This window comes from Pinus tabuliformis, chromosome 9 (genome assembly GCF_031772625.1).
Source record: "Pinus tabuliformis cultivar Carrire ecotype Pingquan chromosome 9, CPIR1, whole genome shotgun sequence".
Lineage (NCBI taxonomy): Eukaryota > Viridiplantae > Streptophyta > Pinopsida > Pinales > Pinaceae > Pinus > Pinus tabuliformis.
This window is the reverse complement of record NC_142307.1, coordinates 1,104,574,469-1,104,597,914: the sequence shown is the minus strand read 5'-3', so window position 1 is coordinate 1,104,597,914 and position 23,446 is coordinate 1,104,574,469. Positions and strand designations below refer to the sequence as shown.

At 34.5% G+C, this 23,446-nt stretch overlaps 1 protein-coding gene across 1 annotated transcript in view; it reads left to right on the top strand.

The window, feature by feature from the left end:
• Window positions 1-22,892, top strand: part of LOC149152523 (uncharacterized) — a 31,573-nt gene extending 8,681 nt beyond the window's left edge. The window contains exons 3-4 of the mRNA XM_089443506.1: window positions 22,193-22,355; window positions 22,452-22,892. Of these exons, the coding sequence (XP_089299632.1) occupies window positions 22,193-22,355; window positions 22,452-22,892 (604 nt within the window). The remainder of the gene's footprint in view (window positions 1-22,192; window positions 22,356-22,451) is intronic.
• Window positions 22,893-23,446: the final 554 nt, after the last annotated feature.

Below are 23,446 nucleotides of genomic sequence, written 5' to 3'. Positions count from 1 at the left end.
TAGATCGCTACAAATTAACAATTAATCATGTAGAACTGAAATCAAATGTCTCCAACTTGAATTAATTGATTTAACTAATTGATAAGAGGCATATCACTTCAGTTAAATTCCTCCAAGTATTTTTATGAAATTAGAATTCAAACTTTTCCTAATTAATTTTGGGAAAAATTAAATTAGGAATTTATTACTGCATTTTCAACACTCCCTCTCAGCAAGAAAGGGATTATCTGCTACCCCGATCCTGCCTCTATGGAACTTGAATTTGCATCTTGACAATACCTTTGTCAACATATCTGCATCTTGTTCCTATGTAGGAATGTATTCCAACAACATGATTTTCCTCTACACATAATATCGTAGATGTCGATAGCGGATGTAAATATGCTTGGACCGATCATGAAAAACTAGATTCTCATAGAGTTTGATACAACTCTAATTGGCACAATAAATTACTATAGGATCCATCATCTAGCTAAATAACCCAACAAGGATCTTTCTCATCCAGATAGCTTCACATTCTTCTTGGCTAGCAACCATGTACTCTACCTCTGCTGAGCTAAGTGCAACATATCACTTCTTCCTGTTGTACCATGAAACCACTACTGGCCGAACACTAAAAATTCCTCTTGATGTGCTCTTCCTATCTAATGGAATACCCACCTAATCTACATTTGTGAAGCCTTGAAGCTTCACTCCCTCTGTCTGCATGTACAAAAGACCAAACTGAGTGGTGCCTGTGAGGTATCTCAACACATGCTTTGCTTCCTTCTAATACAATTTGGTTGGCTTAACCATAGCTTGACTAAGTTGGTTAATTGCATAACACATGTTCGGTCGTGTGTTCAACAAATACATAAGTGAACCCACAGGCTTCCTATAAATTGTAGCCTCCACTACTTCACCTGATGTAGCGTCTTCCTTCCTCCAATTTTGTGCTAAAGGAGTCTCCATGGGTTTGATGCTCTCCATGTGGAACTTCTTCAGTATCTCGTTGGCATACTTTCCCTGAGAGACAAATAGTTCCCCATATCCTAGCCGTACATCCATACCAAGGAAATAATGCATGAGCCACATGTCCTTCATCTCCAATTCTCTTGTAAAATCCTCTTTTCAAGACTTGATCAGCTTCTAATCACCTCTTAAAATTAAATCATCGACATATAATAGTATTATCAATAATTTACCTTCAAAAAAATTATGATAAAGGTTTGCATCTGCTTCACTTTTTGTGAAGCCCAACCCGATGAGATAACTGTCAATCCTGGTGTACCAAACATGGCGTGCTTGTTTCAATCCATACAATGCTCTCTTGAGTATGCACACATGTGAGTCCCTGTCGAAGGTCTCAAATCCTTCTAGCTGCTCAATGTACACCTCCTCCTCAATCACTCCATTAAGGAATGATGTCTTCACATCCATCAGATGCATCTTCCATCCCATCTGTGCTACAAGAGCTAGAATTGATCTTATTGAAGAGTACCTTGCAACTGGAGCAAAGGTCTCCTCATAGTCAATTCCCTCCACCTTAGAGAATCCCTTAGCCACAAATTTGGCCTTGTTTTTCTTGATGCTTCCATCTATTGCTTGCTTCACCTTGTAGATCCACCTGGAACCTACCAATGACTTATCCTCTGGTCTTGGGACCCCTCCCAAACATTGTTTCTGATTATTGAATCATACTACTCTACCATGGCAGCAACCCATCCTAGTTGTTGTGTTGCTTCCTCGAATGAGGATGGCTCGGTATTTACAAGCTCACTCATCAGAGCCATGTAGCCAATGTACCAATTTGGTGACCTTCTCTTCCTGCACTGTGATGTGGGTGCTCCCACATCCTCTCGATCATCATGCAATAATCTGTCATCTTTCCTCGTGTGTTTCGTTCCATCTATGGATGTATCTACTTGACTGCAAGTCTCCACTCTCTCTACTTATTCTTGTAGCTACTCCACAACATCATGAGGTTCCTCCTTTGGAGCCAAAATCTACTGATCTGAATGCAACTAAAGCTCCCTCTCAAGGGAACACCTCATTGCCTTCTCCTCTTAAACTTCAGATCTTGTCTGACAATTTTCATCCTGAGAGTTGAAAAGTACACACAATATTTGTGAGGTGTATCAGTGTACCCCACAAATATGCCCAACTTAGTTGTAGGCTCTAGATTTTTCCTTACATCCTTGGAAACATGACAGTAAGTTGATGATCCAAATATCCTAAAGTGAGACACATTTGGTTTCTTCCCTAAAAACGCTTCCTGTAGTGTACTCATGCCAAGAATCCTATGAGTACTCTTGTTCTACAAAGAAACATTTGTGTTGTATGCTTCACCTCACAAGTGCAATGGTAGGCTCTGATCATGCAACATGGCGTGTGTAATTGCCATAATACTTATGTTCTTCCTCTCAGCCACCCCATTCTATTGTCAATTATGAGGTGTTGTCAAATCCCATTGAATGCCTTATTTTGCACATAAGTTCTTAAATTCATTAGACACATACTCTCCACCATTGTCATTCTTGAGAGCCTTCACTTTCTTGTTAGTCTCTTTCTCAACAAGTGATTTAAATTCAACAAAATTGGAGAATGTCTAGTATTTCTTCTGCATGAAGACGATACAACACTTCTGTGAGAAATCATCCACCAACGTAACATAATACATGTGCTTGGTGGTATAGGTTGTTGAGAAAGGTCCACACACATCAAAGTGAACTCTTTCAAGGAGTACTTGCACTTTACTGTCCTACTCATTAAAGGTGTATTTCGTGTACTTCCCTAAAGTATACCCTTTGAATGTGTCTCTTCGCTTTAGTGCACACTTGGGAATTCCTATAGAAATCTGTTGCATGATCTTCAAGGCTCCATGGTGAAAATGACAATAATTCTATGCCATAATTCACTAATGTCTTGTCTCTGCACCTTCTCTGCTTTTGTGCTCAATGATACACAATCTTCTACATCTAATTTGTAGACTTTCTTCACTCGAACCTTGATCTGCTTCACTTGTCCTATGGCGATGTGTCTTAAGAAGGATTTTCTTTTGCTGAATATCACATCATAGCCACGATCTTCCAACATAGCAACTAAAACGAGATTCTTCTTTAAACCTGGAACATAGAACACATCTTTTAATTTGAGAGGGGAGCCAGACTCCCTTTGAAAAGTAATTGTACCAATACTGGTAGCACAATACCTTCTGTCATCTCCCATTTTGATGTGAATTTGGAGGTCCTTCTCCTAAAAGTCACTAAAAAATTCTCGGTTTCCCGTCATATGAAATGAGGCTCCACTATCCAACTACCACACAATACCCATCACGGTGCTCACCGTATAAGTGACGAGGGTGAAATCAAGTTTGAATTGTGAAGCAAGAGCTTCACCTACCACTCCTCCTGATGGATTCTTACCCACCTTCTTGTGTGGACACTTCGTGGCATAGTGTCCCAATTCATGACAGTGAAAGCACTTGATCTTTGACAAGTATTTCTTCTTGCCACCCTGATTGGAATCCCCTTTGGATTCGGATTTCTTCCCTTTCTCTTTCTTTGCCTTTCCATCCAAAGCACAGTTCTCCCACGGGGGCTTCACTCAATGAACCTTTGACATAGCACGTGCATTCATGGCATACTAAATAATACCCATAATTTGAATACATATTAGAAAATACCTCTAAAAATCACTTTATTTAACCCCCTACTAATATGAACCCAATACACCTTCTCATTTTAAAAATCCGTGCTTTCACTAAATATTGTAAGTATCTATTTTTTCATTAACATTTCTTTTACCCCTTTATATTTATATCCCTTTATTTTCATTAACAATGGTAAGAAGATTATGCACTAAGAAGGAATAACTAAATACTAGGTAGTTGAAAACTTGAAAGTTTCAATAAAAAAAGGAAAATATAAGTTTGTTGATTTACAATTACATACTTTGGAAAAATTTAATGGAAAATACATACATCTGAATTCTCAATTGAATCTATCTTCTATTGAATACTAAAAAAGATACACTACAAAATTTCAAAACAAAACCTCGATAACCAACACAATGGTGCACCTTTCATCTCACTTATATAATAGGAAGAGGAAAGAAAGTACAATGAATATGGACACATGCAGAAGCTTATGTAGTTGGATTTTGTCAAATCGTAGCCCTAACTTGATCACCTAGTGCACCATAGTTTCATGGTAAGAGTGCCAAGTAAGTGTGTCTCCATCAAAATATGAACTAGAGAATGTAAGCATGCATCCCTTCCTTGAGATATGTGTCCTCTACCTAAGATGGGAATTTCTCATACATAAGTATTCTAATTGACTAGGGATCTACACCCTTCTAGTAAGAATAGATCAAGCATGCTAAAAATAACAAAATCAAAGCACTAATAACATAAAAAAAATCTATCCAAAACTATAATTGCTAAATTTGAAACAACATCTAAACTAGAATTAACTGAAGGTGGCACATTTGTGCCCTTGACATGCATGTAACCTCTTCCAAACAATAGTCTATTTCACTATCTCCTGTGGCTTGCATGTGCTCTACCAAGCAATAGTTTTTGTCACTTTCCCCTGCACTTTCATTCAAATTGTTCATCACTGATGTAAGGAAAGGGTATTGAAGGTGCAAGATATGTTGTATTTTCTATTGCCTTGTGATTGGTAGGATCACTAGCTGAGCAGTATGTAAAAAATATTAACACATGGATTAGACATAGATCATATAGGTATTAGTAATGTGATGTATGTCACTTGTAGATCAAGGCTATTGTGGAGCAGGAGCGGGGAGCAACATTTTCAAAAGCTCCTAGGTTGGTAGCGATTTTGGGAATGAATTTTATACAATATATATTTTTATATTTTTTATGCATATATGTCAACAAAAGCATTTAGAATGATGAATTAGTGATAAAAAACATATAACGTGGATTAAACCATATAACATCATTCATATAGTAGTTATAATCTTCATCAACCGCAAGTTCATAAATTACAAGTTCTTATTTATATAGCATGTAAATGTGCACAAAACCAAAATAGCATCGAGTGCAATCCATCTGTGAACTGAGAATACATCAACAAATAGGCTCTATATCACCTCTAGCATCCAAAAAAAATCATGCTAAAACAAATACCTACATATCATCAAAATCATTTCCTATCTTGGGATTTTTGTCATTAAAATCACCCTATAAGAATTAACATAAGATAGAAAAAATGTATCATGTCAAGTCAAGATTTTGTTTGAGTGATGGGTACATTTTTAGTAGGGTCATGATAGATGAGTTCGACAACCAATGTCACTAACATCAAGGTACATAGAGGGCTTGGTGCTCTTAATTAAATACGAGTTCCATACCCTAGTACATGACAAAATCCAATGGAAACATTGCAATCCCCCCAATCTTGAAATCCTCAAAATTTGATAAGTCTGCTGGATTTTGAATGTGATCTAAAATTCCACTTTCTCCATATGAATTTCAATGAGGTCAGAACCACCCTCAAACATCTTGATTCATTTCATGGTATTGTTAAAAATTTAAATAAAAGGATGAAAATGAAATATAAAAGAGAATAACACTTTCAAGAATTTAACATTACCATGAATTGCATATCAATACTAAGGCCATAGGCTTGAATATTAGGCTACTCTGGACCTAATATTACCATAGTGTTTCCTTTCTCCATCCCCCTCTCAATAATCCCATGATACTCCTAAACCTCTATTTCTGCATCCCAACTATTTTTTGCCTCTGCGTAGCTAATGTACTGTATAAAAAATACCTTATAATACACATATTGCTATACAATATATAAAAGCCATTTACCCCCTATTATATGCTCTATATATTATTTCATTTCTCCTCATCTTTTATGCCAAAATAGGAATGCACATGGTATGGTATTGCTTTGTCAATGAATCCCTTGTGATTTCTCCTCGTCATCATTTGGATGGGGTTCCATCTATTGTGTTCCACCTTATCTCTCCTTGCACCAAGTCAAACCACAAATGCTCCCACTTTGGTAGATTCTCCCTCCCATTTACCGAATCCTGGTAGTTTTGCCAGCTTGTGGGAAGGCCTAGAAGTGCTAGGCTAACTAAATCTTCTTCAACAACTATAATACTAATGCTCCCAAGCTCATCCCGACATTGGGTGAACTTGCTAAAGTACTGTGGTATTATGTTGCCCTTCTCCATCTTGATATTTTGAAGATTTTCTTTCAATGCCAGCTTCCTGTGGTCATTATTATTCTAAAACAAGTCTATCAAGGCTTGCCACATTGCATATGGTGTATCATTCCCATGGATATTTGAGACAATATGATCTCCAACTCCTTTTAGTATGATCCTCCTCGACTTTGCCAGATATTTCTTCTACTCTGCTAGATCTTGAGCATTAGTTGTTGGAGGCTTAGGAATATCATTGTTTATGAATTCCTTCAGCCCATTATCTTCCAACACTACCTCCATCTTGTCCTTCCAAGCAATATAATTCGAGCTACCCTCAAGGACATACTCGAGTCTCAATATCTAGAATGGCATCCTACTGGATCTGAAGAATGATATTGCAAATTCGATTCACCTGCAGAGAAAAAATCAAATTCTTCTCTTCTATTGTGATTCTTTCTCTAATACCATGTATAAATTCCTTGTAGATTCAAACTTCTTATGTAATTTTCTAAAACAAAAGACTTGAATCTACTCTACTCATCAACGGAAATAATTAAATGATCAAGAAATCATGACATAAACATGAGACAAGATTCATTCACATAGGCTCATAGATTTATCTAAGGGGAACTAAATTGTTCAAACCCCCTTCCTATCTGTATTGCATTAGTCAGAAAATAGAGAATAACTACAATGATTTCTCAAGCTCGAGTAACCTATGCACTAGTATAGTCTATCTCCCTGATTCACAAACTAACCCTAGCCAATACTTAGCCAAATTTATGCCTACCCAAGCTTCTATTTACTTATTTTATTCCTCAAGAAATTAGCCCCTATTAATTATGGAAATTCCCAATTAGAATTGTGCAATCCCTGTAGGCCCCTTTTCTGACTGCATGCACTACCTGTATAGTTTGGAATTTCCTACAACTTATAGTACACTGCCATTGAACTCCAATCTTAACTGGGTAACTTGATTTCTCTGCATTCATGAGTTAATTTAGGTTGATTGATCACTTTAACAGGATGATCACTTAATGTGAAAAATGTTACACACCCTTAACTAAACCTCCATTAGTTCTACTAACATTAAGAACTAATTACACAGACAATAACTCAAATTAACTGAACTAGATTACTACAAATTAGCAATCAATCATGTAGAACTGAACTCAAGTGTCTCCAACTCGAATTAATTGATTTAATTTAGTGATATGAGCCATATCACTTCAGTTAAATTCGTCCAAGTATTTTTATGAAATTAGAATTTGAATTTCTCCTAATTAATTTTGGGAAAAAATAAATTAGGATTTTCTTGCTGCATTTTAAACATGTTGCATAAGTATATGGTTTAAGTTATGGTATTTACCATATATGTTGCATAGGAGTTACTATTGTGAAGATTACATTGATAAAGGCTATGATGGTAGTGGTGGTTTTGATGGCGTGGAGAAGATAAGCATGTGTTTAGGACTTGATTTATGGACTTCAAAACAAATGATCACTAAATTTTATTTTCCAAATTTATATAATAATTTTGATATGTTTTTTGAACTGGTGTTTATTTGAGCTTGATATATTTTTCTTACTTTTGCTTATTTGAGTGATAAATATGAATGTTGCTCGGAATAACTTTTCACCTTTTTCGTTTTGTTTTTATTTGTATTTAATGGACTGGTATGAAATTGGTGGAGTTGTGAAGGTTTTAGAAAAATAAATTAGTTATTCATATGTCCCAAGCAGACTAGTTGCAACATGTATCTAAAGACTTGGACCCACACAATAAGGGAAACAAAGTGTTCACCAAACCACTCAAACTACGATCCTTTGATATAACTTAATATAGATAGTTAATTAATAATATATGATGCTAGAGGATTGGAGAAACTATATTTCATTGGAGTTATATGACACACATGTGGGGATTTTTTCTCTAATATTTTAGGGGAAATTTGTGATTTGGAAGTTCAACATAAAGGCTACTAGACATTTCAAGTGTTAATGGTGTCCAATGGTGTTTGGAAACTTGGGTCAAAATGAAAGTACTATACCTTTCAAATGAATATGTACAACCTGATGGAGTTCATAGCCTACAAGATTTCAAAATGGTTGGTGATGCTCATGATGACCTTATTAGACAGATCAAAACAAGTTCTTGTTGAGGGATGGTTTTGTAAATTTCAAAGCTTTGTATGAATCATAAAAACAGAGATACATGGATAAATTGGTGTGAGTTGAGGGAATTCCAACTGTTGAGAATGCAACAAGATGATGGAGCTTAGTGGAAAGGAGTCGCCTTCACTAAGTGGGCCCGCAGGAAAATTATGGCGCAAAGTCTATTTTTAGACATATGGATCATGGTCTATGAGTTGCAGGATGTTGTTTATGGATGATTGGTCATGTTGGGAAAAATAGATGGACTTCTATTTCTGGTTCACAACGGAGTGATCAAAGTCTATTTTTAGACTGCTAGGCTAAAAATCGAAAAGTCAAATATTATTGTCTCATAATAATATTTAGACTATAAGCATTATCTTATCCTCTTGGAGCACTTCAGTTTGAGCTACAGATGTGGCACATGCAGATGTCAGAAGGAAATATGCTTTTCTTTGTGAGTGAGTTGAGCTATTGCATGCAGGACTTTAGTTAGAACTCAAGCAGTTGAGTTTGGTGGAGTTGGATGTGGAGTTGATGGAGTTGTGTTCAATTTGACTTGGTTAAACTAGTTGTACTTAGTCTAACTGCAAATAGACTAGTGATGAGTTATGTGAATTAATTATTAACTCATAATGCAACTGAAGAATACATCAATTAACTCAGTGCATGTACATTTTAGTGGTGCATGTACAGTTCAGTGGAGACAGGTGTTAGAGGTTGAGATTGCTATCCGTTGTGACTATAGTTTTGCATGAGATCTTGGACAATCAGTGGGATTGAGTTATGCCAATGAAGACTGCATAGTGTGGGCCAATACTAAGAAATATAGCCTGTGCTCACGTGATTTTCAGTGTGAGTGATTCTCAAGCATTGTGCAATGGAGGCAGGCAAAGCAGCGGAGGAGATTTGAACTTGTGACTTGTTCGGATCTGAGCTAGTTTTGTGTGTAACAAGTGGAGATAGTGTTGGATGCTTGTGAGGATTATTGTGCTATGTAATGTTACATGTTCTCAATCATTAATATACAGATAGTGTGGGGTTTTCAGCTGTAAGCTTTCCCCGGGTTACATACTGTGTTAATGTGTGCATGCTATTGATGTTTCATTGTTTTTGATGTTGCTAAATTGATGATCAATGTAGAGGAGATTATGTATTGTGCATGTATTCCGCAATAGTGTATAATCGAGATAATCTCTGTGAATAAGTGTCATATTATTCAAAATTTCTACACCAAAAAAAGAACTCCACCTCTTCCGTGTCGACACAACATAAACTAGCAACCGACATACTAATATTTGCATAAACATTGCCCAGCTAGGCTTACAAGATTCCCACCAAATAAACACAGAAAATGCAAGAGATGTTACATTCTCAAATTGGCATATGAGCGGCCAAATCTTGCTATCAAAACCAACATAGTAAGAGACACAATGCACTTTGGAGCCATAAAAAAACATAATTATTACGAAACCAAAAGCACATGAACAACAACAAACACTGGGCCGCAACACCATATGTCACCGTAATCCCTCTAGAGCAATGTCTATACTGGGCTAACCTATTGTAAGAGAACCGCCACCTGGGAAGTCAACCAACACCAACAAACTGCAACCCTTCAACACTAGTCCTTGTCAGACAAGGAAAAAATAGCTAGAGCATGAGCACTGGAACCAAGTGGCTCACCATGGTCACCACCTTCTGATTCACAGGGTACATGGCTTTAAACATATCTCTAATGGAAATCAATTTCATCTACACTGAAGAACAAATTCCTTAAAATTCTCTTGAAATCCTTCAGGGATTATAGTAGGTTTTATTTCTCAACTTGTTTGTGTCTAAGAACTAAGCCCATCAGTGTCTTAATTTTCCAATGAAGGGCCACTAAATTTATGAATCATTTATTTCTATCTCTAGCTTGTCCCGAATATAGAACCCATCCACCCAAATCTTCAAGAAAAATTTGAATCAGACAGTGACTTCCTTTCTTCTCCTACCTTCACCTCCAATTTTCTTATTTTCAGACACACATCAGGAGGTACAACATTGAAATAGGATGACATTGTTTCATGAGAAAAAATTCTCACGCCCCTTTGACCAAGCCAAGAAGTACTTCCACCACTCGTTTTGATTCTATGAAGTTTCCTTGGATGCACGCCATATTTGTTGAGGGTTGACTGAAATATTTATATCGATCACCCCTACCTACAAAAGGACAGACAAACCAAACTCTATCTTTTTCGACCAGGTCAGGACACCAACATCGATTCGTCATAATAGCCCAAAATGAAATGACTATACTTGGAGAGTAGACTTCATGCACAAATGAGGGTTGACACAAACTCCAAAACAGGCTTTAAATCTTCTACCATTTGACCATGACAACACCCCTTCTCGATACCAAGCTAACACCAAACCCATAACCATATGTTCACAACTCAACTTTTTAACCCAAGTTCAACACCATGGGAGGCTAGTGTGATGCTCCATAAAATAACACCACCCATGAAACAACACATATGGAGTTGACTTACAAAATCCTAGACCGAAAAACAATCATAAAAAAGCCTCTCAATTCTGGAATTAATGCTTGTCTTATTGCTTAAATATGATATTCTTCTATAAGATTGTAATTTGTTAAAATATTGATTATTGTGATGTAGAGAAAACCTCTAATAATTTTATTATTTAGAAGGTTGTTACATCTAGTTAAATATAAAAGTTTTAGAAAGTTGTTACATCTAGTTAAATATAAAAGGTTCTCAACCATTAGTGAATTCCAAGTTTCGTTTGTAATTGAAATATTCTCAACTATTTCGTTAATATACTTAAGATAATTTATCTATTTTAAAATAAAAACATATTTATAATATATTATTTCTTAAATAAATATATACAAATATTTTTTGTAAAAGATAAAAACATGAATATTGTGCATTTTTTTGTTACTATCAATATTAACTAATTTAAAAAATAAAAAAGATCACTTAATTATTTTACTCAAACTATGAGTACTAATTTAAATATGGAAGTGATGCCTACAAAGGCTTCACTTGTAATAGCAAAGTTGTGTTATGCGTGGATCTTATTTTTCGGAAAAAAAAATATCGTATCATGAGCAACTAGAGATTATGAAATAAAGGATATCCCAATAACATGGGGAGTTGAGAGTAATTGTCATGCATATGGATGTTAGTGGCCAACTTTAAAGAAGTTCCCATGTGACACGATCGTTATATGCTTGATATATTTTCCTTATAGGTTGTTTCTCGGTGACAAAATCATTTAATTTTGTGTAAAATTGGTATGTTAGTGGCAAAATTTAAAGAAGTTCCCATTTGACATGACCATTATATGCTTGATATATTTTCCTTATAGGTTGTTTCCCGGCATCAAAGTGATTTTATTCTGTGCAAACTTGTGATTATATTTTATACTGTGATAGTGTATTAGAGAGACTAACACACTTATTTTTGTTTTACTTTAAAAAATTTAAGGAAGCTTTCCATTTTAATTATTTAGGTTAAAAATGTGTATGCATTGATGTGCAATCTTTAGTTACATTTCTTTCTTTCTTTCTGCAATATTTAATGGGTTGTGTATCATATCTTTCGTGATATTATATATATATGGTTTGTGTAGGGTTTAGTCTGCATTAAGTTATAGATTTAAATCTAAATCAAGGAGTTGAGGATGGGAACCACTTTTGGAAGAATTAAACTATCCCAAGGGGCGTCCAAACTTAGTTGACCTTCACACAGTCTTGGTAATATCATCCCACTAGTGAGAAAATCATTCGTCCATCCAACATTGGGTTACTCCTAGCCTAAGCTCAACCAAGTTCAAAAATAAAAATAAAAATAATATATAAATAAAATTTTCCAGACTTTTACAACCCATGGTTTTTCCAATACTAATGTAATATAGCCTATTTAAAGGGGTAAAGATTCATTTGTAATTTGCCTTTGGGCTATATATATATATATATATATATATATATATATATATATATATCACCAACTTAGATTCATCTTAACTCTGGATCTATCAAATGCGGAGAGGAATCAAATCTATTGAGGTGAAAACATTTCCTCAAGTTTTAAAAGAGGTTTGCACCTCTCGACGCTTGATAGATATGGAGTTAATATGGATCCAAATTGGTATAAATTATTGCGCCAAGAGGCCCTCTCTAGCCTAGTATGGAAGATATATTGTAATGTCCTAGTATGTTATGTTATGTAAACATTTTGACTTAGTCAAATAAAATTCAAATTCAAATTATTTAAGAATAAAAATAAAATTAAAAAATTATAATAAACTAATATTTATAAATATTGTTACAGTAGTTCATGTAAAATTGAGGTCATAGAGTCAATTTATTGTTGATGGTTTTTGGGCTCCAAGTTTTGACAACCCGTTCTTTTGCCAAACGAAAGGTTTGCCCTCAAGAGAATTGATCCCTCTTGGTGCTTGAGAGATCCAGAATTAAGATGAATATAGACTAATTATAAAACATTTCATCATTATATTATAAAATGATATAATAACCACTAAGATAAAGTTGATCATAATGTCAAATAATTATCACATGAATTGAATTGAATCTTAATTTTTTTTAAGATATTACCTAAATTTTAATAAAATAAACTTCCTTATTTATTAATGATAATGTTATATAATAACTAATATATAATAATAATAATAATAATAATAATATCAAATATAATATACATTAAAGTATCAAATAAAGGTATAAAAAATTAGTTACATTAGTTATATACTAGATTTTAAGCTTCTGTGGAAGTTTTTTGTAGTTTTATGATCCGGATTATCCACAGTTTCTAGTTCATTCTGTCAACGTTTCAAACCCCAAAAGGGGTCCATCATTAGGACAAATCAGAAAGAATATGAATGAAAAATTATTGAGAGAAGAGAGCCTTGCGACCTGGATATAAATAAACCAAGAACCCTAATTTTATAAAGGCCGACACATGATTCCTGATTTTTATTAATTATTATTTTATTTTTATTTATTATTTTCCTTTATTATAATTACATAAATTTATTTATTTATTTATTTTTTAATTTCTATCTATAAAAGTTTTAATTAATTATTTAATTATTCCTCATTAGTCTTAATTGATTAATTCTTTTTTATTTAATTAATTAATTTACATTAAATTATTTTAACCTTCCTTCAATTAATTAATTATTGATTAATCAATTAATTAATTGATTAATTAATTAATTAATTAACTAATTAGTTAACTCATCAAATTAATTAATTTATTAATTTTTAATCTTTTATTTTTATTCGATTAATAAATTGATTAATTAATAAATTTGTTTTCAATTAATAATTTTTTTTTTTTAAAAATCAATTAATAAGTTCCTATTAAATTTAATTAAAATCCAATTAAAATTGTTAAAGAAATTAATTAATAATACTAAAGCTATAATTCTTATTTCTTTTAAAAAAAATTATTTTATTTAAAATTTTTATTCCTATTGAATTTTTATTTGATTAGAATTATTATTTCATTTAAATTTTTTTACCTATTTCATTTAAATTTTATTTGATTAAATTTTTTTAATTTTAATTTCTCTCTCTATAATTAATAGATTAAATCAAATTAATTTATTAATTTATATTGTTTAATTGATTTTGATTTTTGAATTTAATTAAAATCAATAAATTCATGCTACATCCTAATGTTTTAATTTAATATAATTCTAAATTTTCTATTTGATTAATATTCGATTAAAATATTAATTACATCTTATCCTTATTAATTAAATTTTTATAATCAAAGTTATTTTTAGTTATATTTTTTATATTTGAAAGGTTATGATTAATTTCATATTTTATTTTATTTTATTTAAGAATTAAATCATTAATTTAATTTAATTAATATAATTAATTAAATTAAATTAAATTAATTAGATTAATTTGTTTTAATTGTTTTAAATTAAACTTCCGGAATGAAAGACCCCTTATTTCCGATCTTATGCTTCCAAGGGTCCGGGGGGTTTATTTGTTTGATCAGAGGAAGCCAATTTCCACTGATTTCACTCCCATTGTCCCTGTTGAGGTTCTGAGGAAATTTCATAATTTCAATGGCCTCTCTGATTTTTCTTTTATGATAGTTGTCCTCTCTTGCAATTACCTTGGCGTCTTCCAAACACACATGATGTTTGGTCTTGGACGAGTGCTCTGCAAGGGCCGATGTGCGGGATCTTTCATTCTTTATGTCAGTGGCATGCTCTTTAAGTCTTATTTTTAGAGATCGACCTATTTCCCCAATATAACTCTTGCCACATGAGCAATCGATCTTGTACACTCCCTTGAGTTGTTGTTGATCAATTTTATCCTTAACCGACCTCATAATTTGCCTTATCATTCCACATGTTGTAAATTGAGTGTCTATGTTATTCTTCCTTAAAATTTTTGCAATCTTATCTGTAATCCCTTGGATGAATGGAAGGTAAACTTTCCCTTGATATTCTTTCTTGTCTCCAGGGGGATGCTCAGAGAGGGCCCTATCCTGAGCCCTTCCTATAGCTTTCTTGATACTCCACTCCTTGTATCCAATGTTTTTGAAGACAGAGGTTAAGTGTTCAATCTCATCCTTTATGTGATCATGGTCAGAAATCCTGAAAGCCCTCACAACCAAGGCGTTTAAGACGCCAGATTTTTGGGAGGGATGATGATAAGAGTCAGCATGAAGATAGCTATCAGTATGAGTTTTCTTCCTGTAGACCTGGTGTCCCAAAGTACCATCCTCTTTTCTACTGATCAGAATGTCTAGAAAGGGGATCTTACCATTCTCCTCAAGCTCCATCGTAAATTTGATTTCGGAAGCTATAGAGTTAAGGTGATCGAAGAACTTCTCAAGCTCTGCCTTACCATGAGTCCAATTCAGGTTGGTGTCATCGACAAATCTTTTCCACCATGCTGGCTTCAAGTGGAATGAGCCAAGGGATTTTCTTTCAAAGTACTCCATGTATAGGTTGGCGACAATAGGTGAGAGCGGGGAACCCATGGCGACTCCAGAAATTTGTTCATAATAGTGATCTTGGAAACTGAAAAAAGTGGACCGCAAACAGATTTCTCCAAGCTTCGCTGTTTCAAGATCGGTGGCCATCTTTATAACATGAACAGCTTCATCAAGAGGAATCTTCGTAAACAAAGATACGACATCAAAGCTTACAAGAATATCATCTTTATGCACCCTTTTATTCTTAATAAGCTTTACAAAATCACTTGAGTCTTTTATAAAAGAGTCAGTGTTACCAACCAAAGGTTTTAGGATCTTAGCTACATACTTGGCTAATTCATAGGTAGGGGAACCAATGGTGTTAACAATTGGTCTAAGGGGGACCCCTTCCTTATGGATCTTTGGTAATCCATAGATTCTAGGAATAACCTCACAGGAGGGAATCAACTTCTTTTTTTTATCCTCCAGGTTGGTTTCCATGATGGCTTTCTTGACCTGCTTTATCACCTTGGGAATAGGGTTGGAGTTGACTCTTATATAACTTCCACAACTCAAATGCTCATTCATTTTGTGAATGTAATCTTCTCTATTTAACACAATGGTGGCGCCACCTTTATCAGCTTTAAGAACAACTATCTTATCATTATTTCGGAGAGATCTAAGAGCCTCTCACCCCTCTTTATTCAAGTTACTCTTTGGGCGTTTAGACTTCAACATAGCTAGGGAACATTCTTGTCTTAATATCTCCCTGTCGTTTGAGGAAAGACCTTGAGTCCCATTCTCAATGTTGCAAATGATGCTTTCAAAGGGAATGTTCTTATGTGAGACCGCAAATCCCAATCCCTTGCTCAGGATTTTGATCTCTTCAGAGCTGAGAATTATGGATTAGAGATTCACAACTCCCTTATCATGCTTATTGGGAACAATGGGGTTCCCCATAACAAACCTATCATTGTCAGAATTATCACTGGTAGCTCTATGGCTTGAATATATTAACTTAGATCTCCACCTTAATTTCAAATCTACCAAGCGCCCATAGGGATCAAATCTATTTTCACTCTAAAAGAGGTTTGAATCAGAGTTAAGATGGATATAAACTAGTTTATATGTATATAATTTGACCAAGTCAAAATGTTAAATAGGGAATTACATTACAAAACTTTACCATACTAGGTTGGAGAGCGCCTTGTATGGTTTTTTTTTTACTGTAGGAATCAGCAACTCGACTAGTCTCGTACTCGCATGACACAAGGCCAATTCCAATCGCTGCCACTATAACCCCTAAGAGAATTATGTCTCCCCAAGAACACGAGGGATTTTAACCTGGAATCTTGTGATATGTAACATTTGAATTTCAACATGATTACCAATGGAGCTACCACTGGTGGGATCTTTCTAATTAGTAAAGGTATTAACACAACATTTGGTATTAATTTAGTAGTTGATGAATTGTGAAGTAATATAATTTACTACTTATTATATATCCTTTTTTTTGTGAATTAATTTTGTATTGTCTCAAAAATAAAAATGTCACTACATTCCACAGAGTATTCATGATCAAACTAAGTCTGACCTAGGTGATCTCAATTTTCCACCTGTGAAACTAGATATATTAACCACCCATCTATGATGATATCTAAAAAAAAATTAACATCCTCCATAAGTAAATTGTCTAGTCTAAAATAGAGATAGTAAGCAACCTAAAATAATAATACATAAGAAATGCATCATTCAAATGAAGTCATTGGAGGAGGATTTTTGAAGTTGTATCTACTAGGGGTGATTGTGCATTTCTCCTCACATTGAAGTTGTCTTTCCAGGTGAGCTAATCGAACATCCAAACACTCCAATAAATAGTGTTAATTCTATTGGTCATGTTTGATATCCTCAATACTTGAAAATATTTCGTACTGCTTTGCACGTTTTTCTTTCAACACTCGACACATTATGGTTTTCAAGTACCAATTCAATGTGATAGTGTTGAGGTATTGCTTCAATCTTTCCACAGTGTTACCAAGGTTAGGAACCTATTGAGAACCCTCATCAATGATGTCAAAATAAGAAAAGGCTTGTCGGTTATCTGGAGATATGGATTTTAAATCACGAATTTCAAATCTAATTTATGATGCAATAGTTAAGTTTTATATTGTTGCAACTTCTTATGCTTGAGTTTGGGCTTGCGGTATACCTTGAGGGCCATAACCACCCCCTCGTTAGTCGTTTTTCATACACTACTGAGGCATGGTTACCAAACAGGGGTAAAACTGGAAATCAAAAAATAAATACTAAATTGTACAGAGAAGGGAATCAAGGAAAAAACTACATTGACTAAAAAACTGAACCCAAATGGAGTGGATGTACCAAATAGGTGAGCCCAATATAAATAATCACCACCATAAGAAAATAGATTGATACAAATTCAATAAGTAAAATGAGAAGGCATTCGATGAGACAGGATCTCTAGGAAAATTTACCATAAGGCACCAATATTAAGGGACTCCAGACATAAATTAAACACCATGTATAAGCCTCTAGTACAATGAAAATGAAGATATAAGAGCACAAATTTTACCAGTGTTGAAGTTAACAAACACATCATCCACTCCAGGTGCAACCTCATAGTCTATGTCATAGCGTCCAATCGTAGAATGAAGTTTTGGTCTAGACGGAACCACAAGTGCATAGAAATTACAAAATTAGAGAGGAATCCCCGTTAAACCAAGGGGCTTCTAAGAGTAGTGTTCTATATTACCCAAACCCCATTGTCATGATTCATTGAAACCACCTTGATAACATAGACTACTATATACCCACAAGTATAAACAATTTGGATCCAAAGCATGCAATTCAACTAAAGGAATACCACATAAATGCCATTCCTACCATGTACAAGGCTCCTCAAGTCGTCAGGTCTGGAAAATCCCACTTACAGTGGGGGAGATACCGGGCAAGGCCATATATTTAGGCTCTAACCCCTTTGTTGAGTAAGAATGGGAATAAGAAGTTTTCTCTTCATATTGGTGGTTCACCCACAACATCACATAACAATGTAAACTTTGAAATGGGAACTGATATGATTACCCATTTCATTGAGGTAGCATAAAAGTCAACCGATTTTGAAAAGTGGTGATGCAGAATATATATATATATATATATATATATATATATATAGTTTTTGACACTTTAATTTTTTATGTACATTAGCTTTTAGAATGTTAGTGATTTGCATGCTGATTTTAAAAAGCGTTGATTCTGCATCAAGCCCTTTTTTCAAAAGACTTTTTTTTTTTACTTTAAATTTTGTAATGTATTAAATGTGAATAATTATTTTCTAAATTTAAAATTTTTTGAAGTGGTCTTCTTCTTCATATTTTCATGTTTTTCTTTTATTTTATTTTTTTTGCAGTGAGGTCTTTATATTTTAGCATAGTTAAATAAGAAGGTCAATATTTAAAAGTTTCGATATTCTACATATTTATATATCATTAATTAATTTTTCAATGCACATCAAATTATTGTCTCTAAAAAACAATAATTTTTAACATTTGACATAAAAATAAACATTTTGAACATAAATATAACTAAGAAATTACACATTTTGATAATTTTTTTCTAGAAATGGCATGCCAAAATCACATTTTTTATAGGAAAAATTTAACAAAAAAATGGTTAAATAATAGTTTCCATTATGAATTTCATGTCAAAAAATAATAATAAACACATTTTTTTCAAAAAATAATAGTTCACGTAAAAATTAAAACGAAAATCACATAATACAAATATTGAACATATAACAACATTAATTGAATTCTTATTCTTCTCATAAAATGTCAAAGTCAAAACATTACAAGTATAACTAATTAATAGTTACAAAAAATGAGCTTGATTTCCAACTATAATTTAAATTTAATCAACAATATCACGTAATCCAAAATCTTCATCCTCTAGAGTTTCATCATTGTCTTCTTCCACAATATTCTCTGCTTCATTTTGCTCATTTTCCTCTTCTAATGGATCTTTGATGTCTGTGAATCTCCCAATGTATGTCTTTCTAATCATTCCATGTAATGGTGGTTGAGGTTCCTTTGTCTTTTTTTCCACACGTGATTCACTAAAATTCCCTTTCTTCAACCCAATTGCTTGCATTGCATCTGGAAGAAATTGAAGAGCATTAATTCTTTGCTGAATAAATTTGCACTGTACTGGATATTTTTCAATGGCAATGCAATTTCTTCCTTTTTTGTTGGCGAACTTCTAGTGTTGTACCTAATTATCAAACAAAAAATAAATAATGAAGTAAATTAGTATAATGACATATAAATTAAGAAAGAAGATATTGAAATTCAATTCTATATAATCTACCCGATTGAAAAGCTTAGACATATAGCTATAATCTTTTGTCCAACTATCAATATGGATGAACTCACAATCATTTATAATTGGTTGATCTTCAAAGTGAAGAAGATTTGACTTTTGCCTGTAACATGAATTAGTAAAAGTTCAATTAACTTGTACATAAATGAATTTTTTAACATTAATCAAACATACATTTTCAATGTCTTAACATGTAAGCTGCATCCTTGTGTTTGTTTTCCCCTTGAAGCTTGGCAACAACATTGCCAATTGTGTGTTTAAATGAAATGTCACAAATATTCATAATGGTGATTATGTGACTTCTACAAATCCCGCAACCACTTTGCTAAGATCTTGATAAGTATAAGGGTCACTATCATAGTCAATGTTTGGGATATTGAAACCATGGGGAATATCTGCAATAACTAGGGGATAATCCCTTTTAGGTATGAGTTTCGCAATGTCTTAACGGTCACCTTGTATTACTTGATATTGAATAGTTTCAAGCCCATTGCAAATGAAATGAGTAAGAGTTGGATCCAGTTCAACATTCTTAAGGCGTTTCTTTCTCAGTCTTTCTATCTTAATTTTTTCAATAAAGCTTCTGAAACTATTTGGTGCTTCATTTCCATCCTTCCTCATCTTTAATAAAATAAACAAATATATGTATAAGTTATAAAATAAAAATAGTATACAGATGATTAAAAATGAATATATAAATCAACATAACTTTTTAAATGCAAGATAAAAATCCTTTAGTGTTGATGTAGAACTTGAGTCTGGATAGTTGCGTACAAAATCATCCCAACTATCTTCACTCAACAATTTAACCATTTGTTCTTGTATTTTCAAGTAAACTTTGTGACTCAATAGATAAAGTAAAAAAAATTAATATAATGATATGTCTAACAAATACTACCAAGAACAATATGTTATACTTAAAAGAAATTTATAATCTAGAAATAAGTAAAAATAACTCAACAAACTTACTTTTGAAATTCCTCAGACATTTCCTCCAATGATAATTCCCCTAACTTCATATGAGATAATATTTCTTTGACAATTTTTTCATCCTTCGCTCCTTGCAATGCTCTCTTTTGGGCACCAAATCGGGCTATCTTTCTGTTGCATTTCCATCCCTCTTTTTGTCCTTTTTGCACTTATTCATCTGTATTTACTATGCTAAATCTGCAAGGTAATTACCCCTTTTCTATCTATTGGAATATTTTATTAATGAAGTAAAGTCGGGAGATTTTTCCTATTCACAGCACTAAAACGCATGTTTGACTGCAACTTCCAGAGAACAGGTACCGATCTTTCAGCGTCCCGCAGCAGATCCGCAATTCACAGCAACGACCAGCCATAAGGAAGTCGTGTAGTTGGAGTCGCAGATGTCCCTAAACCATTCTTGGACCATTCTCTGATCTTGTTCATCCAGTGTTGGTGCCGTTCTGAACTGATGTATATTTCTGGGTATACGGTTACCAGGTTTTGGGGAAAGATGTTGTTCTCCTTCGCTTTGTATAAAAGACAGGTTATTCCTGTAAAAGGGGGACTCCCCATCGATATTGTAATAGTTTTCTTCCAGTTAATAATATATCACTTCTTTTGCTGCTCCACTCTTCGCTGTGATTAACGCAGCCCTGATCAGAGAGCTGGGCCCACTCTTCTGATCAGGTGCTGCGTAGTTCTTGTTGTGTGTCATTTATCATTTCATGGTTGTTGTTGTAGATTGTTATTTCTTGTAATTGCTTTTCTTGAGTACTGCAGTTAATTTCAGTTTTACAACAATGCTTTGAGTATTAATCATGAACCCTTGGTCAGTGATGGATGGTAACCTTGCCCCTGCATATACTTTGCATGTTGCCTTGAAAAGGATATGCACCGGGATTGATAAATTAATGTAGGAAAAAGGGTGAATAGATTGTTCATATCTGGACCCCAACATTTTCACGCCATTGCTGGGGAGGCTAACAAGGTGCAAGACACGATCTGGACCAACTAGAGGGTCAATCTCTCATCCTAGGGAGAGAACGAGTTTTCTCACTCTGCTTTAGGTCCTGAGCGTAGGTGTTTCTTTTTTCTTGTTTTTATTTGCTTTCTTGTTTTCATAGGGGCTATCTCTTGTCTTGGGGAGGGAGGAGTCTTTTGACGCCCTGCTCTAGGCCCTGAGTTAGATATTTTTTTCAAACCCCTTTGTGTTTTAATTACAGGAAACCCTAGCTTTTACCCTGGGGAGGGAGGAGTCTTTTGACGCCCTACTTCAGATCTAGAAGTATTAGGTCTTCTCGGGGGTGTGTTTTTGTTTCTGTTTCTTATCTTGGGGAGGGAGGAGTCCTTTGACACCTTGCTCCAAGCCCTAAACCTTACATTCTTGTTCTTTTCTGTTAGTTGTCTCTCTTTTCTTAAGCTCTTTTGTCTTGGGGAAGGAATGGTCTTTTGACACCTTACTTCAAGACTAGAGCACTGTAATTCGACACCGAGACCTTCTGTCATATCATTATTTGTATGAATAGAGAACCAAATAAGAGGGGAATAGGAAGAGCCCCAAAGAGGGGAGGACCAGACTTGGGAAGAAAGACTTACATCCAGCAAATTATAGCAAAATTTGAATCAGAAGCATCCTCTAGTGCAACCGTGAGACTGGATGCGCGGAGAGTAAAATCCGAGGGACAATCGGTAGATCAACCAGTACTATCTACAACATTCTTGGGCGATTCGACACAACAACCCCTTCCAGTAGTTGAGTAGACATCTAGCAGTATACCTGACCAGGGGAACCCTACGCTAGTAATAGAAGGGGAAGAGGTTGCAAGCAGAACATCGATAGGGTCAAGCCACTCCAACAAAGGAAAGGAGGTCGTAGTCGAGGGATTAAGTCATCACGACGCAGGAGAAGGAAATGTAGGGGCACTCGCATCACCAGGGGACCGGGGAAGTGTTGTCAAAGCAACTCGAACCCAAGTGGTAAGGAACCCTAGGCCATCTTCCACAAAGCCTATTGAAATACCCAGTGGTTATTGGAGGATATTTATGGCACCCACAACCTCCATTATTGACTTTCCGATCCGGGATCTGGGAGCTGGCACACCCACGAAGCCCATTCCATTAGAAGCTTTACCAAGCTTTCATGGGCTTATTTTGGAAGACCCCGACACATTTTTGTTTGAGTTTGACATAGTGTGCCAGGGGTATGACTACATGACGGATGCTTAGAAGTTAAAAAAATTCCCCGCCACATTAAAATGGACAGCTCTGCGATGGTTTATGGGCCTTGGAGGAAGTTTTATTTCCACATGGGATGATATGCGAATAGCTTTTCTGGAAAAATACCAGGATTACTACAAACCCTGGAACATCAAGGAGGAACTTTTTAAGTTCACACAAAGAGAAGAAGAGAGGTTGGAAGACTGTGCGGAACGATTTAAGTACACATTACAGAGGTTAGGTCACTCCGACTTGGATAAGGATATTTTAAAAATTATCCTCCTTCGGGCTTTTCGTGAGGACTCTTTGGAATTATTGAACATCGTAGGAAAGGGAGATATATCGAAGGAAAGCTTCGAGGTTATCTGTGAACTCTGCATCCAGTGCTCGAGGGGACTTGCAAGAAATAGACAAGGGATTCGCTTAGCAAGGGTATCTGGCGGGGGTGTTACAAAGGTAGAAATCGAAAACTTGCGGACAACTTGAGAACGGATATCCTGAGTACTCTATCGGCACAGATGGATACACTACAAGTGAAACAAAAGCAGTTGTAATTAGACAGG